The sequence below is a fragment of the Crotalus tigris genome, unplaced genomic scaffold (assembly GCF_016545835.1).
Source record: "Crotalus tigris isolate CLP2741 ecotype Arizona unplaced genomic scaffold, ASM1654583v1 scf7180000018350.1424685, whole genome shotgun sequence".
NCBI classification, from domain to species: Eukaryota; Metazoa; Chordata; class Lepidosauria; order Squamata; family Viperidae; genus Crotalus; species Crotalus tigris.
This window is the reverse complement of record NW_024096959.1, coordinates 1124848-1149207: the sequence shown is the minus strand read 5'-3', so window position 1 is coordinate 1149207 and position 24360 is coordinate 1124848. Positions and strand designations below refer to the sequence as shown.

General features: G+C 37.8%; 1 protein-coding gene across 4 annotated transcripts in view; it reads left to right on the top strand.

The window, feature by feature from the left end:
• The window catches only part of BANK1 (B cell scaffold protein with ankyrin repeats 1), a 138115-nt gene that overhangs the window by 28850 nt on the left and 84905 nt on the right, over positions 1 to 24360 (top strand). For 2 of the 4 annotated variants that reach the window (XM_039350712.1, XM_039350711.1), the window contains 3 exons: positions 19482 to 19615; positions 20574 to 20712; positions 22242 to 22384. In XM_039350712.1, the coding sequence (XP_039206646.1) occupies positions 19482 to 19615; positions 20574 to 20712; positions 22242 to 22384 (416 nt within the window). Of the gene's footprint in view, positions 1 to 18134; positions 18236 to 19481; positions 19616 to 20573; positions 20713 to 22241; positions 22385 to 24360 lie in introns of those variants that run through there. The other 2 variants (XM_039350713.1, XM_039350714.1) reach the window with 2 other exon arrangements.

The following is a 24360-nucleotide window of genomic DNA, read 5'->3' as shown; positions in this document are numbered from 1 at the left end:
TGCATACATTTAGGAAGATTTGTTCCGGTAGCAGAATCCAGGCCACGTTGAGGCCTTCTGACATTGTGCTAACAGACTTTCAAAACTCCAGAGTGTGTGTTAAGGGGGAGGCCACCCTTAACGTGCAATATAAGGATTTTGAGGGTCCACTAGACCTATTAGTAGTAGGAGGTGAACGAACGAGTCTCATAGGACTTGAGTGGTTTGAGGCCTTGGGGATACACGTCACAGGGCTCAACAGTCTACAAACACTCGACCTACAGGAAGTCTGCAAAGAATTTGCAGATGTTTTCAGCCCCCAGCTGGGCACATTCAAAGGACCCCCTGTGTCACTAAAGCTAGACCCCACTGTCACTCCCATAAGAATTAAAGCAAGAAGGGTCCCTTTTGCTTTAAAGAGTAAAATTGACACTGAGCTGGATAAACTAATCCAACAAGGAATTCTAGAACCTGTTGACTCCAGTCCCTGGGAGACCCCCATTGTCACGCCTCTCAAGGCAAATGGGGACATTCGCATCTGTGCTGATTACAAATGCACTCTGAATAAGGCATTGCAGCAACATGCCTATCCTGTTCCTGTGGTCAGTCATATTCTGGCCTCCCTCAAGGGGGGGCGTGTTTTTGCAAAGCTTGACCTAGCTCAAGCATATCAACAGCTGCCTGTTGATGATGATGCTGCTATAGCTCAGACCATTGTGACCCACAGAGGAGCCTTCAAGGTAAAGAGGCTACAATTTGGAGTAAATGTCGCTCCTGGGATTTTCCAAAGCGTAATGGAAAACACACTACGGGGTATACCAGGGGTTTGCCCCTACTTTGATGATGTCTTAATTGCAGGAGACTCCACACACAATTTAGCTGAAAGGCTGAGGGCTGTCCTGTCAAGGTTCAGGAAAACAGGCCTCAAACTTAAAAAGGACAAATGCAAAATTGGGGTGCCTTCTACTGATTTCCTGATGCTGCTGGGATTCACCCTGCTGAATCCAAACTAAAAGCTATTATTCATGCCCCTAGGCCAAAGTCTAAGGCCGAACTTCAGGCTTTTCTGGGTCTTCTGAATTTCTACAATTCTTTTCTTCCACATAAGGCTAGTGTAGCTGAGCCTCTTCACAGGCTATTAGATAAACAGGCAGTGTGGCAGTGGTCACAAACACATGAGGCAAGTTTCAATGAGGTCAAGGCCTTACTCACTTCTAACAGTGTACTTGCACATTTCAATGAATCCCTTCCTGTGTGCATCGCTTGTGATGCTTCCCCTTATGGGGTAGGAGCTGTACTGAGCCACCTCAGGTCTGATGGAACTCAGGTTCCTGTTGCATATTACTCCAGAACATTATCTTCTGCTGAGCGTAATTATGCTCAAATAGACAGGGAGGCCCTAGCTGTTGTTGCTGGGATTAAAAAATTCCATGATTTTTTATATGATAGGCATTTCATGGTCTTCACTGACCATAAGCCTTTGCTGGGACTGTTTACCACACGTAAGCAAACCCCCCAAATCATCTCCCCCAGGATGCTCAGGTGGTCTATCTTTTTGTCTGCATATGGTTTTTCCCTACTTCACAAGCCTGGGAAGGAAATGGGCCATGCTGATGGCCTCAGTAGATTACCCCTGCCGGTAATAGAAGCTGACCCCGCGCCAGCTATCAATCTTCTTTCTATCCAAGCCTTGCCAGAGTCCCCTCTAAATGCCAGGGATGTAGCTGCTGAATCGGGCACGGATCACACACTTTCACGTGTCCTTTCTTGGGTTTTGTCTGGATGGCCTGAGCACTGTCCTAGTCCTGAGTTTCAGAGCTTCTGGTCCAAAAGCAACCAGCTGTCCACCTCTCAGGGTTGTCTGCTTTGGGGAAGCAGAGTTGTCATTCCCACCTCAATGAGGACTAGGGTCTTAGGTTCCCTCCACAAGGGTCATCCTGGCATTGTACGAATGAAGGCTCTTGCGCGCAGCCACTTGTGGTGGCCTGGCCTAGACAAAGACATTGAAGCTAAGGTGCATGCATGCCACCTTTGTCAATGCTCATGCTCCGAAATGCCCCAAGCTCCTGTGCATAGGTGGGAGGAAACACGATCTCCATGGTCTAGGGTGCACATTGACTATGCTGGGCCCTTTCAGGGTCAATTCTTCTTGGTCCTCGTTGACAGCCATTCAAAATGGCTTGAGGTTGTACCTGTCTCATCCACCACCACTGCAAAGTCTATTCAGGTACTGAGGGGGATTTTTGCTGCACACGGGCTCCCTGACGTCATTGTGTCTGACAACGGCCCTCAATTCACTTCCTCCGAATTCCAAGCTTTTTTGCAGGCTAACATGATTCGTCATGCCACCTCTGCACCTTTCCACCCGTCCACCAATGGTATGGCTGAACGCATGGTTCGCATCACCAAGGAGCCTTGAAGAAACTCACCTATGGAGACTGGCATCACAGGTTGGCTGACTTCCTCCTTTCGTATTGCACCACACCGTCCACTTCTACAGGGAGAAGCCCAGCTGAACTTCATTGGGGGCGCAAACTGACTACCAAGCTTGACCGGTTGCATCCGGACAGACTGCCTCCTTCTGTTTCACACCCCAGGGCACCTAGGCAACTACTTGTGGGTGCCCCGGTTTGGACTCGTAATTACGGGCCTGGTCATACATGGGTCCCCGCTTCTATATCCAGGGTCACAGGTCCTCTATCCTACGAGGTGTCCCTGGACAACGGTCGTGTCCTGCGTCGGCACATCGACCAACTTCGCCCTAGACGGGACCTTCCCGCTGAGACTCCTGGGTCTTTTCCAGGGGAGGAACCCTTTGGGCAAAGGGAGGGGCATGGAATGATGCCCATTATCAATGGGGAAGCTACACACAGCCCATCTCAAGATTCCGCGAGTGCTCCAAACAGGAATTCAAGGAGCCCAACTAGATACCAGGCATCAATGCCAACTCCAGCCAGGGAGTCACCCCAGGGGCATAATCACTACTCACCCGCATCACTCAGTACTCCAGTCAGGGAGAATACCCGGGAGCATCCCAACAATCCATACCCTGCAAGAGAGCTGGCACACATTCCTTCTAGTTGGCCCAACAATACCCCTGTCCCCAGAAGGGGGCAAACACACAGGGAGGTGGTCGAGGAACCAAATCCCGATTACAACACCTCTGACTTCACTCAGGGGACAACTGAGTTTTGGGACAGTACTGAAACCCACACAAGCCCGGACACAGAACAGGATCCAGGGGACAGACAGCCTCCTGAAAGGTCTTGGACGGACCTAGGAGGTTCTACTGAAACGCCCAACAGTGACAGTCACTTAGAAGGGCCAGAGAGCCTACAGCTAGGTGGGACAACCAGGTCACAGAGAGAAAAAAGTCCTGGCCTGACGAGCTCGGTGGGCAAGCAAGCAGGCCAGGCAGTGAAGCACAGCCCTTGGGAACCCCCAAGGCAAAATAGGGGGGACAGGCACGCATCACCCCTCAGTCAAAGGGTACTTGGCAAGCACCCAGAGCTTAGGAGGTCACAGAGAGTAAGGAAATCTCCTAAGTACTTGGAGGATTTTGTAACCCTCTTGGCAAAACAGAGCTAGTAAAAAAAGTAAAGCACTGAGGCTGATGGAAAACAGGGAACACCTGGTATTGGGGAGCATGGCACTACACTAAAGAAATGAGTTATGTGTTATTATGGTATGAGGAATAGTTTTAGCCGGGGGGAAGGGGTGTTATGTCCTGAGCCTGTGCAAGCAGGCTCGGGGCATTGCAAACGGTCCCGGGCAGGTGCAAGTTGCCCGGGACCAGACAGGCTGTCGCCAGTACTTGTGCGCATGCGCAAGTGCTGGCGCGCCAAAAGTTGCAGATTGACCCGGGGATGGCCTATATAAGAGGCCAGGAGTTTTGGGCGTTGTCGGCATTTTCTAACTGTAAGCTGAACCACAGAATAAAGAGTTCCTGAGAACTACAACTGCTTCTCATGTCTTGCCATTTCGCGACGGACGCAACACCAAGAAAGAATGTTATTGAAGCAATCATTATTCAAACATTTGGTACAATGTCATTACATAGTGGACTGCACTAATAAAATGGAAGAAATGGCAAATTCCACTGAAAAATCCAGGCTTAATATATGTAATAACTGAACATTATGAATGCATGGATTATCCCCCAGCCAGAGGGAGAAGTTCATGATCCAAGTTGCACACATGGTCCACTTAGTTAATCTTATTTTGTTTTAAAAGCCTCTTTGGATCAGGTTGTTCAAATTTAGGGCATTTAAGAAACAGAATATGTATTTAAACTAGATGCTACAAATATAAGTAATATATTTATGTCATATTAACATATTAAAATAAAATAAAAAATACAATAGCCATAGCACTCAGTATCAACATGATTCTGAACCAATTCATTCATTCAATTTTTATCTCAAACAAGTCCCTCTTGAAGATATTGTTCAGCAAGGTTTAAAATCATTACTTGTTGAGTTTCTTGACTATGAAAAGCTTGTTGGAAAAAATATTATGAATATCAAAGAAACCATTCATAATGCATAGACAAGAAGGCTATGCCAGTTGTTCTGGATTAATAATACTAGATTTTTTTCAGTGAAATGCATGCACCAGAAACCATTTCTTTATAAGATGCCAACAAAACTCTGTATGTACCTCAAGTTTCCAGAATGCATAGGAGATCATATCATATGGTGTTTTTGATGCAGCCAGAAGTATTTTACAATTAGTTATAGATTTAGAATTTTTAAAGAGATGAGATATAAGCACTGATGGATCAAGTTGTATCAATGATCAAATTACAATATACACAAATTTCATAGTTTTGAGTTATAACTATTAAAATAGGAGTAACCAACTATCCCCTCCAACAGATTGATCTTTGAGTTTCCACTGCACCTGAAACAAGATGATTGAGTTGATCACTTTTCGGCCATTTCAGTTGACAAAATGAGTCAAGTGCAAAGCTTTGGAAGGGAGCTTTGTTGTATTAGAAATTGTTTTATAAAATATTCCACTTCCAAAAGCAAAGAAAAGTGTTTCTTTGTTTTATTTCTAAAACCTCTTCTGGAATAGGAAATAGACTTTAGTATAATACAACATAGACACAAAAGCTTCTTGTGGTTACTGAAAAAGTCATACTCACACATTACTCTGTGAATCAGTTTTGAAAAGTGATTTTTTTCTAAATCTTCATCAAAACAAAGCATGTCCTTTAAAGTTTTGTGAAGTCCTATAAAGTATATGTCTATTAAAAAACAGTTAAGATATTATTGTATGTAATAAAATTTTGAAGCACCAAAAGAATACAGGCAGAGAGGGCTATAAAGTTCTAAGAAAGTGGTTTTAATATCTTGAACTCATAAAATAAGGTAAGTAATTTACATTCAAACTACAAGTGGCACAAAATATAGACAAAGCTGAAATGGAATTTGATAGTTTGTTGTTGTTAAAACAAGCCATAATCTTACCAGGATATATGAGCAAGGGCATATATTATACCATATCATGTTAACACAGGTGACATCATTTATTAAACCAGATTTAAGATTTAGTTTGTGGTATGAACTCATCAATAAAGCTGCATTAATGCAGCTAATAATATAGAGCAAAACAAGTGAATAATATGTATTCTAGTTGCATCCTGGAATTAAACCTGAATGAGAGCATGAGACTGATATGACTGGTTCCATTCTGTGATTATTATGCTTACAAAGCTGAATGGCAATTTTTGAAAAGAGATGGTTTATGCCCTCTTAAATAAAAATAAAGAGCTATACGATGAGGAACCCTTGAAGTCAGGTAGAAACCTCATTAAATCTGGAAATGTTGGCGTTGAAAAGGTATGCTCCTTATCTGAGTTTGAGAGCCAATGTAATACAATGATAAAAATGTTGGATTTGTATCAGGAAAACCAGATTCAAGAACTCAGTCGATAATAGGTAATTTGGGGCCAGTAATTGCCTTTCAATCCAACATGGCTCAGAAGTTGTTGTGTATATATAATTAGGAGATACATCCGAGTATGCTACACCAAGAAGTCAAGAGCAAAATTGGGCAACAAACAAAAAAGCTTTCTTTTTAATGGTTCTCTTCAGAAAAGATGGGCAATCCAACTACCTCCTCAAACAGATTAATCTTTGAGTTCCCACTGCACCTGAAACAAGATGTTTGAGCTAATCACTTGTTGGCCATATTTAGTCCTCACTGTCATCTTCCAAGTATAAAAGAGAAATCTCACAATGAATAAATAAATAGTTTGCCAATATATGTAGCCAAGAAAGTAATATTCTATATCCACTATACATGTAGCAATAGCACTTAGGCTTATATACCACTTCATAGTTTTACTGCTCTAAGCAGTTTGCAGAGTCAGCATATTGTCCCCAACAATCTGGGTCCTCATTTTACTGACCTTGGAAGGATGAAAGGCTGAGTCAACCTTGAGCTGTTCAGAATCGAACTCCTGGAATGAGCAGTGAGTTAACCCTGCAATACTGCATTCTAACCACTAACCACCATGGCGCAGTAGTAAGATACTGTAAATTCAGTAACTTAGAAGCAGAGCAGGTTCCTTCCTAGACAGAACTTTTATAAGAATCTGATTACAGAGTTTGATATAGGAATAGAACTGTAGCTTTTTATTTTTTGAATTTAATTAATTTGTTTGGTTGTCTATTTTCATAAAGATATATGTGCTTAGAGGTTTTACTCACAACTAGGGAGGAATCTTGCATGAGGCAAGAGGTTTCTGGGTCATTCAAGATATCCAACATGATCAGTGTGGACTTTATGGGGCCCTTGATTCCCCTCGACACAAATCAATCCACAGCAGCCATATCTTCTATATGTCAGGGATGAGATAGGATAGAGAAGACTACAAACTTCTCAAAGTATTCTAGTTTGTCATCTTCTTTAACCGCTTCCATTTTATATTTTTTAAAGAATAAATTTGATAGAAGAAAAAATATGATACAATTCCCAACAAACTATGCATTCTGGCACTTATTTAAATTATGATGTACTAGAGGTATCTAAAAGTTTCTCTTGTACAAAAACTTTCCTAAATTTTGCAGCCTCAATGATTCCTTTTTTATAATACAGTCGCAAGGCAAGACAATCATAATAGCAGCATTCTCTGCCCCCCTGCAGGCCACCTGAAATAAAATAAATAAATAAATTGAAAACCGCCACTAAAACAACCATTCTGAAAATTAGAAGCATCTTTCCCAGGGGAAGATCATTTCTAGGCTGATTTTGACACATTATTATCTGGGACAAACTAAAGTCAAAGAAGACAGTGAATAGAAATGCTGATCAGCCAGAGTTCAAAGAGAGAAAGGATCCGTGTCAGAAAAAAAGCATTCTAAATAGAATCTGTGGGTGAGCCGGGCAATAGTGTCTTCTGCTTAGGAGGTCAGAACAAATCACTGTTCCTTCTGGCAAGCTTGTATTCCAAAACATAGAACCATTTAGAACAGTGATGGCGAACCTTTTAGAGACCGAGTGCCCAAACTGCAACCCAAAACCCACTTATGCATCGTTGGGTGCCAGCTGGGTGTGGCCCATTGACTGGGTGTGGCCCATTGGGTGGGTGTGGCCCATTGGGTGGGCGTGGCTGCAGTGGTAACAGCAGACTGGGTGGGACTAAAAAGTTCAATCAATCAATTCCAACTTTGCAAGATCTTTTTTTTTTCCGCAAGAAGTTGAAATTGACTGATTGATTGAACCTTTTTTTTTTCAACATGGCAGCAGAGGCCTAAAATGAAAAGATTTTATAAAACCCAGCTGAAGGCCTAGGACTGGAGCGATGGCGCGCGTGCCCACAGAAAGGGTCTGAGTGCCGCCTCTGGCACTGTGCCATAGGTTCACCACCACTGATTTAGAAGGAATAATATTAAATCAAATGCAGATTGATTGATTGATTGATCAATCATATGCTGTCAAACTGTTTTTGATTCCTACCAACCACACAGATTTTCTCCACGATGATTTATCTATCCATAACCTAGTCTTTCAATGATGCATTCATTGCCATTGTAACTGAGTCCATCTACTTGATACTGATTGCCCTTCTGTTCTCTTTTGTTCCATCTTTCCCAGAATTAGGGCTTTCTCTAGAAAGCTAGGTCTTCACATAATGCGTCTGAAGTGAGATAATCTACTTATCTTTTAAGAAGCACTTTTTCTAACAATATGAATCCCGTCATTTACCTTGCCACAATTATACTTCCAAGTTTGCAAAGGCAGGTCTGGTTCCTAATTTTCCTGTTCCAGATGTGGATAAAGATGGATTTCCATGGTAGGTTTTGAGGGCAGCAGTCAGTCCTTGAAAATTAGAGGCATTCATCTCATATCCCACTTTTCAATATCATCCGACTGAGTTGGATTTCTTGCCAGAATACCCATTTCTTGGGGAGTAAATAATTGGAGGATTAATTTGTAAAAAGAAAGAATGCTTTTGTCCCCTAGCTGCCAGCAAAATATCAGATTAATAAGTATTACAGAGTTGTGAGAGGTTATGGGAAAGCAGGATTAAGAAGAATAGGCACGGATAAAAAAATAAGAAGAAATCTTTTGAACTGCATTTTCAAAAACTAAGCTTGAGGTATAAACTTGAGAATGGAGCCAGATGAATTATTTCACAGTCAAATTATGATAACAATGATAAATAGGATCTGAGCTGCTAATTCAGCAGAACAAAAGGGATGATTTCGCAAGATTTAACCATTGAAAAATAGTTGGGGGGGGGGGAAGCCTGACTGTAACACCCTATAAAATTATTTGGTTCCTTTTCTACTTGTCCATGGGAAAAACATATCCATGCATTTTGAACATATTATCTTAATCACACTTATATACAAGCAGCAAACATGCGTTATCCAGTCCTTGATCTGAAGTAGCCTGGTTCAAAACAGTTTGTGTGATACAATTCTGATCTTTAGCTAAAGTGTTTTGTTGTATTGTACATTGCTGTATTGTTTTATTCTACTGACTGAGATAAAAGGAATTGAACTCCTTCTATGGTTCTGTATTTAAACATTTCAAAAGCAGTACTCAAAAACCATATATCTGAGTATATTTCTCAATTATTGTTGCTGCTTTAACTGTGACATTGAAATCAATGTTACCTTACTTCACCTTCAGAACCTTAATAAAAATTAGAGCAAAGATTCTTCCTGGATATATTGAAAGCATTCCCTTAGCTTAATATAGGTACACAAACATAGCTATTGTAGTTTGTACATCATGATATTTTGCTTAGTACATTATGCAAACTCAACAAATCACAGGTCATTTGATAAATTATGGATAGCAAACATGTAATATAATGTGTGAAACCTAGTCTATTTATAATATGGGAAAATGAGATATTTATGTTCTGAATAGCTATCGTGCAAAAGTTTCCTATTCATCTTTTATTTACTATTTAAATGTACATCACTGTGCAGCTAATATACAACTCTGGGTACCTAAAAAACAACATAAAGAAATAGGAAAATAAATTTAAAAATTTAAAAACAACCCAGTGCTCATGGAACAACTCACCAATTTATAATCAAAACAGCAAGGCAGGCTCAAATGACAACCTGGCCCAATGCCCAGAAGAAGAATCAGATCTTTAACACTTTGCAAAAGTATGCCAGGACTGGGGTCATCCAAATCTCATGGAAGGTATGCATTTCACAAGGTGGTTGTCATACAAGAGAAAAGGCCTATTCCCTCTGTCCCATTAGATGGCACTGTGTAATGGAAGAGATCCTGAACCTGCCCAATCTGCCAGACTTTGTATGATGGGCTGAAATGATTAGAAACAGGCAGTTCTGCAAATAATCCAGTCCTATACCATGAAGAACTTTATGAACATCACTTCAAATTGTACTCAAAACCTTACTCAAAGCCAGTGCAGCTTTCACAGTAGGGGCACGATATAAACATAGCAAAGCAACCCATAACTAGCTACAGTAATGCATCCTGAATCAGCTGTAGCTCCTGAGTAGTGAAGGCTAGCGAATTACAATAATATAGATGGGAAAAGCATAAGGGACTGTGAGTAATAAGTGTAACTGGCATAGAAGGTTCTCCTAGCCAGAGCTGCTTTTTGCTTTTAGCAAGAGCTGAAAGTCTAGAATGATCCCAGACTCCTCACAAAACTCTTATTTGGGGAACGGCAGCCCCATCTAGAGTAAAAAATGTTAAGTCCCCAGAATTAGGGATCCCAAACACGGCAAAAGCATCTTGACATAAGCATTTGGTTGGCCCAATAAATTGTGCTATATACTGATGATATCTAACACCATACCATTGGATGACCTCATCCTATGTTCTCATATAGATATGAAATAAGAATGGGCCAGGGGTAATGGCTTGAGGTTCTCCACATAGTAAAGGTTTCCAGCTAGATTTCTCCCCAACTATCAACACTAAACAGAACTGACACCAAAGGGTGAAAGAGCACTCCATAACTCTGTGTCTCTCTAAATGGGCCCAGAAGGATACCCTTGGTGATGTTATCAAAGGTCACTGAGAGATCAAGAAGGATCAAAGTGAAGATCCCATCGCAGTTTCAGTTACTATTGCCATCTCAGAGATCACGCACAGTACGTGCAACACCATTATGAGAGTTTGGGCTGCAACTTTAGAGGACTTCAGATTTTTCCTGAACAAAGATTAACAACTTTCTCTAAAATGTATGAAGGGTCCTATCTTATAAAAAAATTCAAGGCAATTCTGTATCTCTGCTTTTTCACTTCACTTTTTTCTCCTTTCTTTAATTTCCTTTATATTGTAGTACTTTATGTTTATCTTTTATATCTTAGAATATTTAAAATAAAAATAACATAAAAAATTAAAAAGCTAGACTTGTCTAACATTCTGACAGTTTAAATTCTTATTTATACATGGCAGTGAACTGTGCACTAATGAAGCATAGATACAAGTATGTGATGTTTTATTCTTCTTTTCAGCACTAATTGGATGAAAACAGCTTATGTGAGTTGATGTAATTGAAATTCAACTAACATGAGTTGAAACTGATAGAATTAATGGAGTGGCTTCTTTTGTATTGGAGCTCAGTAAGACCTAACTTTGTGTTGGATTAAATAATTTGCATAAAAAGATAATAGCTGGTCTAGAGGAATTCTGATCAATTCATCTTTATTTTCATTAAAAAAAGAATCATGTAGATTATTTTCTTTGAACCTTAAAGTACCTATAAGCATATTCATGAATTCATGATTTATTTTATGTGTCTGTTTTACATATGGAAATAAAACATACATTGTGAGGGTAATGCCTGCTAGTCTGTGGTAAGGGAGGGTTTTTTAAAAAAAAAATCATAGAACTTAATCCTTTCTACAAACCATTATATTAATGTTAGAGCTTTTGAGAAGGTCAGTGACAAACTTTCTGTTAATTTCATTGCATATAAGGACATACCATAGGTTCCACAGGACCTAAACATCCAAAGTAATTAAAACATTAATATATTTTATACTTTGGGAATGCCAAATATCACATATTGCCTAAAATGTCCTAATATTTTTTTTAATTATTTTCATCCATAGTTCTTACCATAAGCCATCTATAGACCATTGGATGGAAATCACTGTCATAGAAATAATTAAGACTAAAAGTTTATTTTTTGAATTATTAGGAATTATCACCATCTCTTGATTCCTAGAACCTCTTATGTTTAATAGAAATTATTACCATGTTGGGTCCTGCATAAGAATTATTTATAGACTTTGTCCACACATTTACAATTAGAAAATGTATAGAAAGAGAAGCAAGGAATAGGAAAGCCTGTGGATCATTGTAACTGTCATGACTTACCCTCAGAAGCAGTATGGATTTTGACCAACACTCATCTGAGGAGAAATCTTGCCACATCAACCAATTTTATACAGGATTGTCCCTTTTATACAGGCAGGGTAAAGAAGGACTCCCAGCTAGCTTATGCTTAAGGAGCATAGCAAAGCATTGGAAAATAGTTTAATGTAACTATAGTCTGCCTCCTCCAATGCACAGTATAGAAACAAGATTCATGAGTTAGTTCAGTTAGTTTCTGTAATGGAAGACATGGCTTACTGGCCCAACTGCCTTTTTTCAGACATAATTTTTTGTGTGTTTGAACAAAACTAGCCAACCCCACTTTAGATTACCATGCTGTGGGAGCCCAACCAAAATGTCTGTGCACAGACTATGTGCACATGTGTGGGCATGTTCCTGTCACAGTGAGAAAAATATTTTGGACCAATGGTTCTGTAGACTGTTCACAATGATCTGTAAACTGTAAACAGAATCATGATTTACCCTCAGACGCAGTATGGATTTTGACTGACACTCATCAAAGGAGAAATCTTGCCACATCAACCAGTTTTATATAGGATTGTCCCTTTTATACAGACAAGATAAAGAAGGACTCGCAGCTAGCTTATGTTGTTTTTTAAATAAAAATAATATAAAATAAAAATAAAAACCTAGACTTGTCTAACATTCTGACATGGGCAACACTGTTATGGGCAACTACAGATACCAAACAAATAAATAAACTGCTGACAGAATACTAAGATACTGTTTGGTTAACTTTATTTTCCTCAATAAACTTTATTTTTCTGTTTGAAACCTTGATTTATAAGCCAATTTTCAGAACATCAAACAAGGAAGCTACTTAATGCTGTGCTTCCATATAGATATGGAACATGCAGTCTTGAAAACTTGGAAAAGATGAAAACCTGCCGGATATTCAAAGATAGATATTATTATTTTCTATGTAGCACTAATCAAGATAAAGTTCAATCATTGATGGATGAAAGGAAGGAAGGATTTAGAATCAGGAAGGGAGGGAAGGAGGGAGATAAAGAACGCAAAAAGGTGTTTACAATTTAAGTTGCATCTGTATTGGCCATTCTATAATTAGGATGCTCTAAGAAAAACAGTTATAATTGATAATAGCTGTACGTTTTGGGAATGAGATTTAGGTCCTGGTAAATTTATCTACAGAATTTACTTCATAACAATACGAAGAAGATTGCAACTGCATTTTTACAATATGTTTTTTTCAATGTGGCAGTCTAGATTATAGCCCAAGGATTTCTTGGTAGACTCCCATAAAGAAAATTAATCAAGACTGACCTTGTTTAACTTTTCAAGATCAGCCAAACCTGTCAACCAAACATGCAATACAATAGCATAAAAGCCAGATTTATCTTAGGAAAGTATTATTTTCAAAATACAGAAAATCACTATTAAGTTGCTCAAGTTTGCAACAGAAATTACTTTTAAAGGTTTGTAATTTACTTGAAGAAAGCTAAGCAGTCGGAAGGAATTCCAGGTAAGCATGCAACAATGTTGAATATTCTTAAATCAAAGTAAATCTCATTGATTTAATATTCTTCCACATAAATAAACTTTTAACTTAAAACAGTGTCTCTATAAAGCATAGCATATATGGAAAAGCTTTTGAAATGTATGTTTAGAGAAAGAAGATAAATGGATATATTTTTGCTGGCAATTTTCAAATATTGAACAAATGCCAGAAAGATAATGGAAAACAATAAATTACCTGTTTCACTGAATATATGATAAGAAGCAATGTATTAAAATATAGGAAAATAGATTTAAGTAAATGAAATTACATTTTAATTGTAGAAGAAATATACTGTACATCCCACACTATCTAATAATATCTAAATAATATTTAAAATGTCCAAAAATGTTTTAAGAAGGACTTTTTACAGAAACATTCAAGTTTACGGTTTTTTTTACCTTAGAATTCAATGAACATGCTCATAGAACCATGCATATATTTTAAAAAGTCTGTTGAGAATCGTTGCTAGGTTTATGTAATTATTTGCTTATAACCTGTCTACTTTTTTGCCAAAGAATAGTGCTCAGTGAAATTAATGAAATTTGGTTTGAAAATGCAACATTAGGTAAATGATAGCTAAGTGAATTTGTTCCCCATTCTAATCAGCCTTCACTTGTGCAGGTCTCATTTGTAGTATAGTTATTGTACAAAAGGGCATTCTTGTTATTAGTTTAATGACCACCATTTTTGCTTCCGCACACTGTACTTGCGTTAGGGACTCCATTTTGTGAAGGCAGGAAGACCACGTACACAGACCCAGAGACAGAGGAAAGAGCGGGAAAGTAATGAAAGATGATTGGTTAATATTCTGTGTGCCAACAAGTGTCATCTTGTGATTGGTTGTTATCTGTATATAAATAGAAGTGCCTAATTGACCACTGTGTGACACTTCTGAACGCAGCTGCCAGTGTTTCAGACAGTGTTCCACCCAGCAACTTCACTTGACCAAATAAAGTTCTGTTTGACTTGGAAGGCTCCACTTGAGTCTCCTTATTTGCCCTCTTGGAACCTCAAGTTCTTTGGGTAGCTGCTGACCCTTAGAGTAGAAAGCAAGGAGGAGAGTTTGGGAGCAGTGCGGCTTTCAAGTTTTCCCAATTCTCCAACTTTTTTGTTTTTGTATTTCATGGGTAGACTGGCACAATATGAAATGGAATGATATTATTATGCCAGATGCTAAATCACTCATATCAGCAAATGGGGAAATTTGTCCAAGCAGGCATATACATTAGAAAATGTTAAGAAACATTGGCTAGGTATCGTATTTCAGAGTTCAAATATACGTGCTTTCTCCATGCAGAGAGAAATACTGTTTTGGTATCAGAAGCAAACAGTTTCCTGCTTTTTATCTTCACATCTTAATGAAATTGTAATGTTTTCTTCAAACCATGATTGTGCAATAGTCTTATTTCAGGTAAAAATGTTAAATTATTTATATAAGAAGAATCACTATATATTATTAGATGGATGGATGGACGGACGGATGGACAGACGGACAGACAGACAGATAGATAGATAGATAGATAGATAGATAGATAGATAGATAGATAGATAGATAAATAGATAGATAGATAGATTGATAGATAGATAGATATTATAAATAATACACAGAGAAGTAGATATTTATGCATTTATGTATTATCTATCTGTATCTATCTATATCTCTATCTTTTTATCAAGAATTAGGAACTAAAAAGGTATGGTCTCCCAGCTACCAAAGATTCTCAGATCTGGTATCTAAAGTTCTTCAGTATAAGTAATACAGGACAAAGAAGATTTTCATGCATTTGTATTTCTTTCATTTGCTTCATATCAGGATGAAAATGCTGATCACGAATGTTTTCTGAATATGGAACAGTATGGGACACGTGCCTGTGTTTATCCACCTACATTTCTACCACCCACACATTCTTCCTTGGGCTATGGGAAAGATAGAATAGGCTAAAAACTTGAGTTTTTGTCTCCTGCAAGTGAACAGAAATAATAGGGTTTTAGTTCTTTGTATTCCTTTTGCCTGGCATGTGAGTTTCTTCTGATTTTTACTAATCCTGCTAAGAAAACTAGCTCTTTATAAAGAAATTTGAGGCGGGGCTGGTGAGAATAAATGGGAGCATTCTTCTTGCAATAATATGTCTCTGCTACGCCATCTAGTGGTGGACAGTTTCTGTGCTGATATACTATAATGCTGCTGCTAATGCTCGGGAGATTTCTTTACATAACCCAAGAGAAATATGCCACTCAGTGCAGACTTTCTCAATCTACAACATTAGAGGTAAATTATTTTTCTACTAACTTGTATGCATTATTGTATTCCACATGTCTTTGTTCAATATGAATTATTAAATATATCCACCTCTAAAACTACTTACTTTCCAAACGTTTTCCTAGTTTAAAAGGTGGCTAATATGTTAATGAACTGGTACCTAACAGGATGACTTGTTTGTATATATCTACATCCAAATCTACCTATACCATCTGCATCTATATCATCTGTATCTATGTCTATCTATACATTCATGCCACTTTTTATATGGTGGCCTTCAACCTTATAGTTAGATGTGCCACCTTGGTTTTTTTGAATCTTTCCCAGTGGATTCCCCTAACTGGTAGGCTTTTCAAGGATATGAATTTTTAGGGCTGTTCACCTAAAAATGTCACCTATTTTTCCAAATATTGATAATGCAAGTTTGCAAACATGTTTTGGTTAAGTATTTGTGCAACCTGTCTTGGTTTACCTGCTGCTGGTTTCAGAGGATATCACAGCCATTTTGCTAAAAGTACAATTTTATGATAGTAATATCTATACAGTAAATGTTTGCTGTAGCATTTAAATGGGAGCTTCCTACTTAACAGCTTAATACTTAGACCAAATAGAGTATTAGCAAGTAATTGAGAGTATTAGAAAGCAACAGAGATTTCAGTTCCATCTATATACACTTAAAAGATTAAATTATTAAATTATCAGGGAGAAAGATTTTAGCTTAGTCTTCTACATCTGTTAAGTTTCTGTTTCAGTTTCAGAGTTCTTGTCTTGTTCAGACATTCTTCTTTGCTACAATCTATTCAATCCCTCCCAGACTATATCAAAAACATTCTTCCATTCCTTCTGTTTCATATGTGAAACATCATGGTTGACCAAGGCATAGGACATCACTCTCTGTCAGTCCAATCCACATCACAAGGTTGTTGTGGGGAAAATAGAAGAAGGAAGGCATGTTGGATATGTTTGCCACCTTGAGTTATTTGTAAAAATAATAAAGGTAGGATATAAATGAATCAATCAATCAATAGCAAGTCTTATGAAGTTGGAGGTGGAGTCTGAGATTTGGATTAGCTATTAATTTATGAAATAATATGAGCAAACCCAAGTCACCTTCCAATTGACATTGGTGACTTATATAAATGCATCTTTTGTGGCATGATATGGAAGTGATTTTTATTATGGTTCGTTGCACAGTCAGCCAGATGTTCACATTGGATTTAGCATTTTTTGTCCACCAATCTAGTCCTTCCTAAGGACTTGGGATAGGCAGATGTGGATGTTTAATGGTGTTACAAATATCATCACAGGATGTAAGCTGTTCCAAGTGAAGTTGCCTTTTGCAATTGACTGAGGGTGAAATTGTCAATGCCAGTGGTGTTCAAATTGTCAATACCAGTGGTATTCCAATTGTTTTGGGATTGCTTCCAAAGCACCTACTGTGTTTACCTGAAAGTAAGACCTACCCCTAAAATAATCCTAGTTTGATTTTGGGGGGTGGGCCTAATATAAGCCCTACCTCAAAAATAAGCTGTAATTTTGGGGCAAGGCACAAGTCTAAAAATCAAGCTAGGATTGGGGGTAAAAGCTGCCCCATGTGCTCTGCACCTGCTTACCATTGCAGCCAGGCCTCCCATGAATCAATACCTGCCTCACCTCACTGGTCCACTTCTTCTGTGGCATCCCCCGGTGGGGGGGGGGACACTGCGCACGACAATCCGGATTTCCATTCTCAACTGCAGAGGCATTTCCTTTGGCCACAGACGAAGTGGGCTAGTTGGATGGAGCTGTCGGTACCCGCTGACTCAAGGCAAGACTGTGGGAAAGACCCCCCCAAAATAAGATCTGGTGCCTCTTTTGGAGGAAAAAATAAATAAATAAGACTGGGTCTTATTTGGGGGAAAACATGGATTACTGTTGGTACTACCTTTGCTTTCTTTTGCCAGAGTCATTCTATTTTTATTTGAAGGTCATTGTATTTTGTTATCTTTTCCAGTTCTTTCTTTTCTATTCTGCTGTCTCCAGGCATTTCCACATCCACTATCCAGACTTTTTTGTCTTTCTTATCGACAGTTGTTAAGCCTGGGGTGTTATTATTTATTCTGCCTTTGTTATTTTTATAAATAAGGTAGTGAACATACCTAACACTCTTCCCCCCCCCCTCCTATTTTCTCTATAACAACAACTCTGTGTGAGAGAATGAGTGACACAAAGTTACCCAGCTGGCTTTCATGCTTAAAATGGAACTAGAATTAACATTCTCCTAATTTTTAATCTGGTGCTTTAACTTTTAGACTAACTGGCTCTTGCCACTGTCTTCTTCAGGGATGTTTTCAACTTTTCAACTAGCCTATAGTTTAACCTTGCAAGGTAGCCCCTCACCTAAGCACTAACCAGGGCCAACCTGGGAGATATTATGAAGGAAACTTTGTGAAAAATGGTTGATTTGAGATAGCAAGAGAAGACTGTGGCTGTTAAAATAAGACTTTTAAAAAGAAGGGTTTCATATTATCAATTTAATAGATCAATAATGAAAGCTGACTGGAGAGGAAGTACATCTCTTGAATGAAAAAATGAAAGGGCCATATTGAAGAGAATAGGGCAAACTCCTGACAAGACAAATGGTAAGAAAGTAAACAGTATATCCAATAAAGCAAAGACAGATGGGAAATGCTCCAGAGCCAGCAATCAATGTGGATTGATTGACTAATGTGAATTGTGCAAGGGCTGGAGAAAAGGGAAAGGTTAGTGTGCAAGTTGAAAATGAAAAACAATATGATATTGGAACTCTTTGGGGAAATAAAAGAAAAAGACAGATGTGAAAGCAATTGATTTGCTCAGATCTAGGAATGATGAAAAAGACTCATTGATGGCATACTAATTGTGCTGATAGGGATTTATGAGCCTGTTTATGGTAAATAATGTGTGGATTATCTGATGGAATTTTATTATCTTATAATGCTCTGTAAGTATGAAGAGGCCCAAATAATCTTTACTGAACTTTTGCTTAGCTACCATTTTTATTTATTTATTTTGTTTTAAAAGAAATTTTGGCCCAAGTACAAGCTTTGCTTGAAAATGTAATCACAATAACTTGAATCTAAAACTGATGTTTGTTTGCTATGGAGGAATTTAGATATGCTGAATTTCTCATCAGATATATTTTTTTATTTGAACATTACTTCATAATGCTCTTGCTAAATGATCCATTTGATTCCAACCCTGACACTTGGAACATAAACTTGGAGAGTTTTGTAGAAAAAAGTTTTAATATCTCTGGAAAGCCATTAGAGGTGTAGCTGATCAATGACTTTATGAAGTAAATTGCCTCCAGAAGCAGCAAATGCTCCAACACTGGAAGTTTTTAAGAAGAGACTGGACAGCCATTTGTCCGAAATGGTGTAGGGTTTCCTGCCTGAGCAGGGGGTTGGACTAGATGACCTCCAAGGTCCCTTCCAACTTTACTATTATTATATTTAAATTCTGTATTTACTATCATGCAAAAGAATATCTTGAAATTAAACTCATTGTTGTTTAATCATAATAGGTTGCAATTCAACTACCACCTGATCTGAACTTCAAAAGATGCATTTAGATTGTAGGTTCCCTCTTTTTTGGTTGGCACTTAAATCCAATTTTATTTTGGTGCCTGCACAAAAGACCACTACCATGTCAACAGAAAAAGAGACATTTATGACAAATGCCTAATTATAAATCAAAGACAAAGTGTAGCATATAAACAAGTATTTCTGCTCAAAGACCATCAGTTAATATGCAATTTCACAAGTAAGGAATGCTTCAGCTGGTGGGAGATAACTTTGGCAATTATTAACCCAAATCCTCTATGACTTAAAATAATATCTTTGGCAGGTGCACATGATCCCTTATCTTTGGACCTAGAAAGGAGCTTGAGGCTAAGTGATGGAAGTGTGGAAAGTGAGGAGGTGACCGAGACGGTGGGAAGGCCAGAGGTGTTAGTGTTGCCAAAAAGGATACCATGTGAGGTAAGTTCTATTAAAGAAAATGCAATCCCCACAAGTGCATTCTTTTTATTCCATTTAAAAGAAAAGTGCACAAAAATAAATCTCAAAGTTCTGCTGGGTGGTGGGTTTAGACTTTAGCTTAGGAAAAAGGAGCAAGACTCACTTTTTACAACTGAATCTCTGCTAAACAGTTACAATGAGTTTGGGTTTAAATGTTTTGAGAATAACAGAATTGAAAGGGGCCTTAGAGATCTTCTAGTTCTTCTCAGGCAGGAAACCCTATATACCATTTCAGACAAATGGTTGTCCAATCTCTTCTTAAAAACCTCCAGTGTTGAAGCAGCCAAAACTTCTGGAGGCAAGTCATTCCATTAATTCATTGTTCTCACTATCAGGAAATTTCTCCTTAGTTCTAGGCTGCTTCTCTTATTGATATCCTTAGTTTGCATCCATTGCTTCTTAAGAGATCCAGTCTTTGAGAGATCCTGTCAAAATCAGTAAGTCTGCAAGTTTGTTATTGCACTCATTTTAGCCCTAAAACCCATGGTACAATAGCAGAGCAAAAGAGGTAGATTTGTTTGCATTATCTCTGTACCCAGAAAAGGATGTTGAAAGTTGTTGTTACAACAGTTATTAGTCTTTAATAGGCCACAATGTCTATTCCATTTCCTGAAAAAGGGGGGGGGGGAGGAATAAGATAGCCATCTAAAAATCTACGTCTTTAAAGGAAGTGATCTGACCATGACAAAGTCCTGCAATCTGAGTTCACCATTGCCCTAAAATCAGTTCAAGGGTGCATCCTATACAAAGAGCAAATGTTTTGTTGAACTAATCCATGCAGGCCAAATAATCGCTTTCTGAAAATATGTAGCTCTTCTGCTAATGTTTCAAACAACTTTCATGAAAATATGTAATTCAAATTGTATAGATTTGATGTATTGACGCAAAGAAATAATTGGATACAACTCATACTTTGCAGTGCCCTGGAGAGATGTTCATTATTTTAAGAGATGATGTCCCTGAAGATTCAGTAATCATTGAATTTATAACGGAAAATAAATGGATCAGAATTGAGCCAGATTTTTGGAATCAGAAAGTCAGATTCATCAAAGCTCTAGGTAAGAGTTGGTACTAGTTCAGGAAAAATAAAATTAACATAATGGAGTGCTATACAGTGTTTCCCATTATAATTCAATACTACTTTTTATGTATGAGCTTTGGATTTCAAATTCTACTTTATTAAATCAGAGCATAAAAGTTTTTGACTTATTAATAACTGGAGACATTTGGTTGTTTATTCATGATAAAGTAGCAGTTGACAGTCTTTAAAATGTCATTCATTAGTCATAGTTTGCTAGCCTTAATCAGTTCCTGCTGCACATATTATTTAGAGTAACTCAGCATAAATCTGTAGCACATATTATTATCACTGCATGACATTTGTGAAGATATTGTCTTGCTTCATGTGGAGAGTTTTTCAAATTCTTTTGTCATTTATTTGCGCTAATATATTTGGCCACATTTTGGTGTTTTATGGTCTTTTTCAACCATCTAGTCATCCTTTTTTATTGTAACATTAAGTAATATTTATTAAATCAGTAGTTTCAGCTTAGTTGAACAAAGAATTGCCCAATGTAGCAAGTGAAACTTTTTGTGGCTCTTGCATGTGTCTTTGACCATTGCTAAAAAATTAACATCACTTCTTTATTACGAGATGGGAAGCATATGAAAAATAAGCCCTAACATGTGCATATTATAATTTTTAAAAAAGAATTTTCTCCAAATCTAAAATTGTCTGTATGTTGGATATCTTCATAGCCATTTTGCAGCACTCCTTCAAAAATATTAAGTACTGCCAAAGTTGAAAACATTAAAAGTTGTTAATCTGCCCTTCTGAAAACTATTTCCCTCAACTGCTTTTTAAAGATGTTTTTATTGGTGCTACCAAGAGAGGCTACTTGGTAAAGCAGTTAAGGTGACAGGTTAAAAAAAAATGAAACTGAGTTCTGAGCACAAGGCTAACTGGGTGACTTTGGGCCAGCCACTCTTTGTTTCAGCTCTAAGAATCAGGCAATGGCAAATCACTTCAGAACTATTACCAAGAAAAGTTCAGGGACTAGTTGGAGCAGTTGTCAGGAATCAAAATCTGACTAGAAAGCACAAAAAAAAAAAAAAAAAAAGAGTCATCAGGATAGAATTATAGTGTAGACATCCAGGAGCTGAGCACAAAACCAGCAAGTTTAGCTTATCACATTTTTCACTACAAGAATTAATACATAGATTATCACTTAAGTGTGCAGCTGGAAATTCTTCTCTACCCTGAAGCACTCAGAATATTCACTGAAATGTCGTAAATATTTCCAAGTATGCTGTATATTTTAAAGCTTTCTTTGTTTTCCTTTGTTCTCTAGCCTCCAAATATATTTTAATTCTGCCTTCTTGCTCCACTGCTGCTGATTCTTTTCTTCCATTGCTCACTGCTTCTTTGCACATTTGTCTCCCCTGTGAATCGTTGACTTCTCAATCTGGAATAGATAGCATAGAAGCATTCTGAATGCTAAATCAGTGTGGAAAGGTTTTGGCAATAATTCTGTTTCTTTTTCTTCATTTTTTCCACTGAACTTTTAAAATGTTCTGTTTTTATAAGATTTTCCTGCTGGCTTTGTAAATGTAAATATCTACTGTGGAGGAGACATTAAAGCCACAGTGCAGATTGAATACTATTCAACAATTGGAGAGTTTGAGCAGATACTTCAGAAAGTGGCTGATCCAATTGCATTTGCCTGTCAGGTAAGCTGTTCTGTACATTAACGGTTAATAAAAAAAAGTTAATAAACTATTATCTAACTTAATGGAGTACATAAAATGAAAAGGGTTGATAGTTTGAGGTTTTTTCCTATCCAAACATTTCCTTTTTATTTATAATGTCTAATGAATTACGTAATATTAAGCAGTAGATTTTCCCCAAATGTTGGGTATCAGCATGTTAGAATACCAATATCAGAAGGTTAGTATTTCAGAGCTGTGCAAATATGAAGTAGAAATGTATATAGGTAGTCCTTGACTTACAGCAGTTCATTTAGTGACTGTTCAAAATTACAATAGCACTGAAAAAAGTGACTTATGACTGTTTTTCACACATACAACTATTGCAGCATCCCCATGGTCACGTGATCAAAATTCAGATGCTTGAAAATTGGCTCGTATTTATGGTGGTTGCAATGTCCTGGGATCATGTTCACCTTTTGCGACCTTCTGAAAAGTCAGTGGGGAAGCCAGATTCACTTAACAATTGTGTTACTAACTTAACAACTGCAGAGATTCACTTAACAACATTGCCAAAAAAGGTCATAAAATGGGGCAAAATTCTCTTAGCAACAGAAATTTTGGGCTCAATTGTGGTCATAAATTGAGGACTACTGTATTGCCTTGTAAAATGTTTTACATTGATTGGGTAATAGTGAAAATAGAGTCATACTAGAGATATGGAATATGGACTATAAGAAACTGTGTTACTCTAAAGCAGGGGTGTCAAACTGCCAGTCCACAGACCGGATGCATCATAGCGAAACCACATCCACCCCATTGCCGGCAATGGCAAAAAAAGTTATGATACATCACAACACGTCACGTAACGTTGCAAGTTTGACACCCCTGCTCTAAAGCTACTATGTCCTTTAATCATTCCAACTCAGCAGTGTCAAGTCACCAGTATAATTCTTTACCACTACTCAACATTTGTAAAAATTTCTATGCCCAAGACAAAGGAGCAATGAAAAAAATGGATTTAAAATACATGGCCATTATTTTAATGCAGGAATAGGCAACAGGTGACATTCCAAATATTGATCACATTCTGTAAGAATATTGAGTGGTATAGATGAGTAACATCTTGTGGCCTTTTTACTAAAAATGGCCAACCAGGAAATTAGAAAAGAAATATTAGGAAAAAAGAAATAGGAAGAAGAGAGGAGTTGTATAAAGGTTTCAATAGGCAATCCACTGACAAAAACAGGAGGAAAAGTAACCAAAACATAGCAACAGGCATTGGTGTGCACCCCTATATAGTACGCGGTAGGGGGTGCAAGTGAGTTCAATCATCAATCCATCACAAAGAGGCACATAGACACATAGAAGACAAGGACACTCGAATCCTGCTTTATTCAAATCTGTTACTATAATAATCTATAGTTTTCTATTTGTTAATAATAATAATAATAATAATAATAATAATAATAATAATAATAAAGTTGGAAGGGACCTTGGAGGTCATCGAGTCCAACCCCCTGCTCAGGCAGGAACCCTACACCATTTCAGACAAATGACTGTCCAGTCTCTTCTTAAAAACTTCCAGTGTTGGAGCATTCACCACTTCTGGAGGCAGGTTGTTCCATTGGTTAATTGTTTTAACTGTCAGGAAGTTTCTTCCTAGTTCTAAGTTGCTTCTCTCTTTGATCAGTTTCCATCTGTTGCTTCTTGTCCTGCCTTCAGAAGCCTTGGAGAATAGCTTGACTCCCTCTTCTAAAAAGGGTAACCCAATATGCAAAATTCAGGAAATGAAAGCAAATGGCTTGCAAACAAAGAGTTACAATATAGAGAGCAATTTGGTCAAGTGTCTTAGGATTTGGAAATTGGGACTGAGAACAAGTAAGTTTCTTTATACAGTTCAAAGTGCTACCATTGATATGGCAATTGCCACCTATTTACCTGTTTAGAAGGAAGATTAGACACATCCAGGAAGGATAAATTTGTTTTAAAAACAAAAG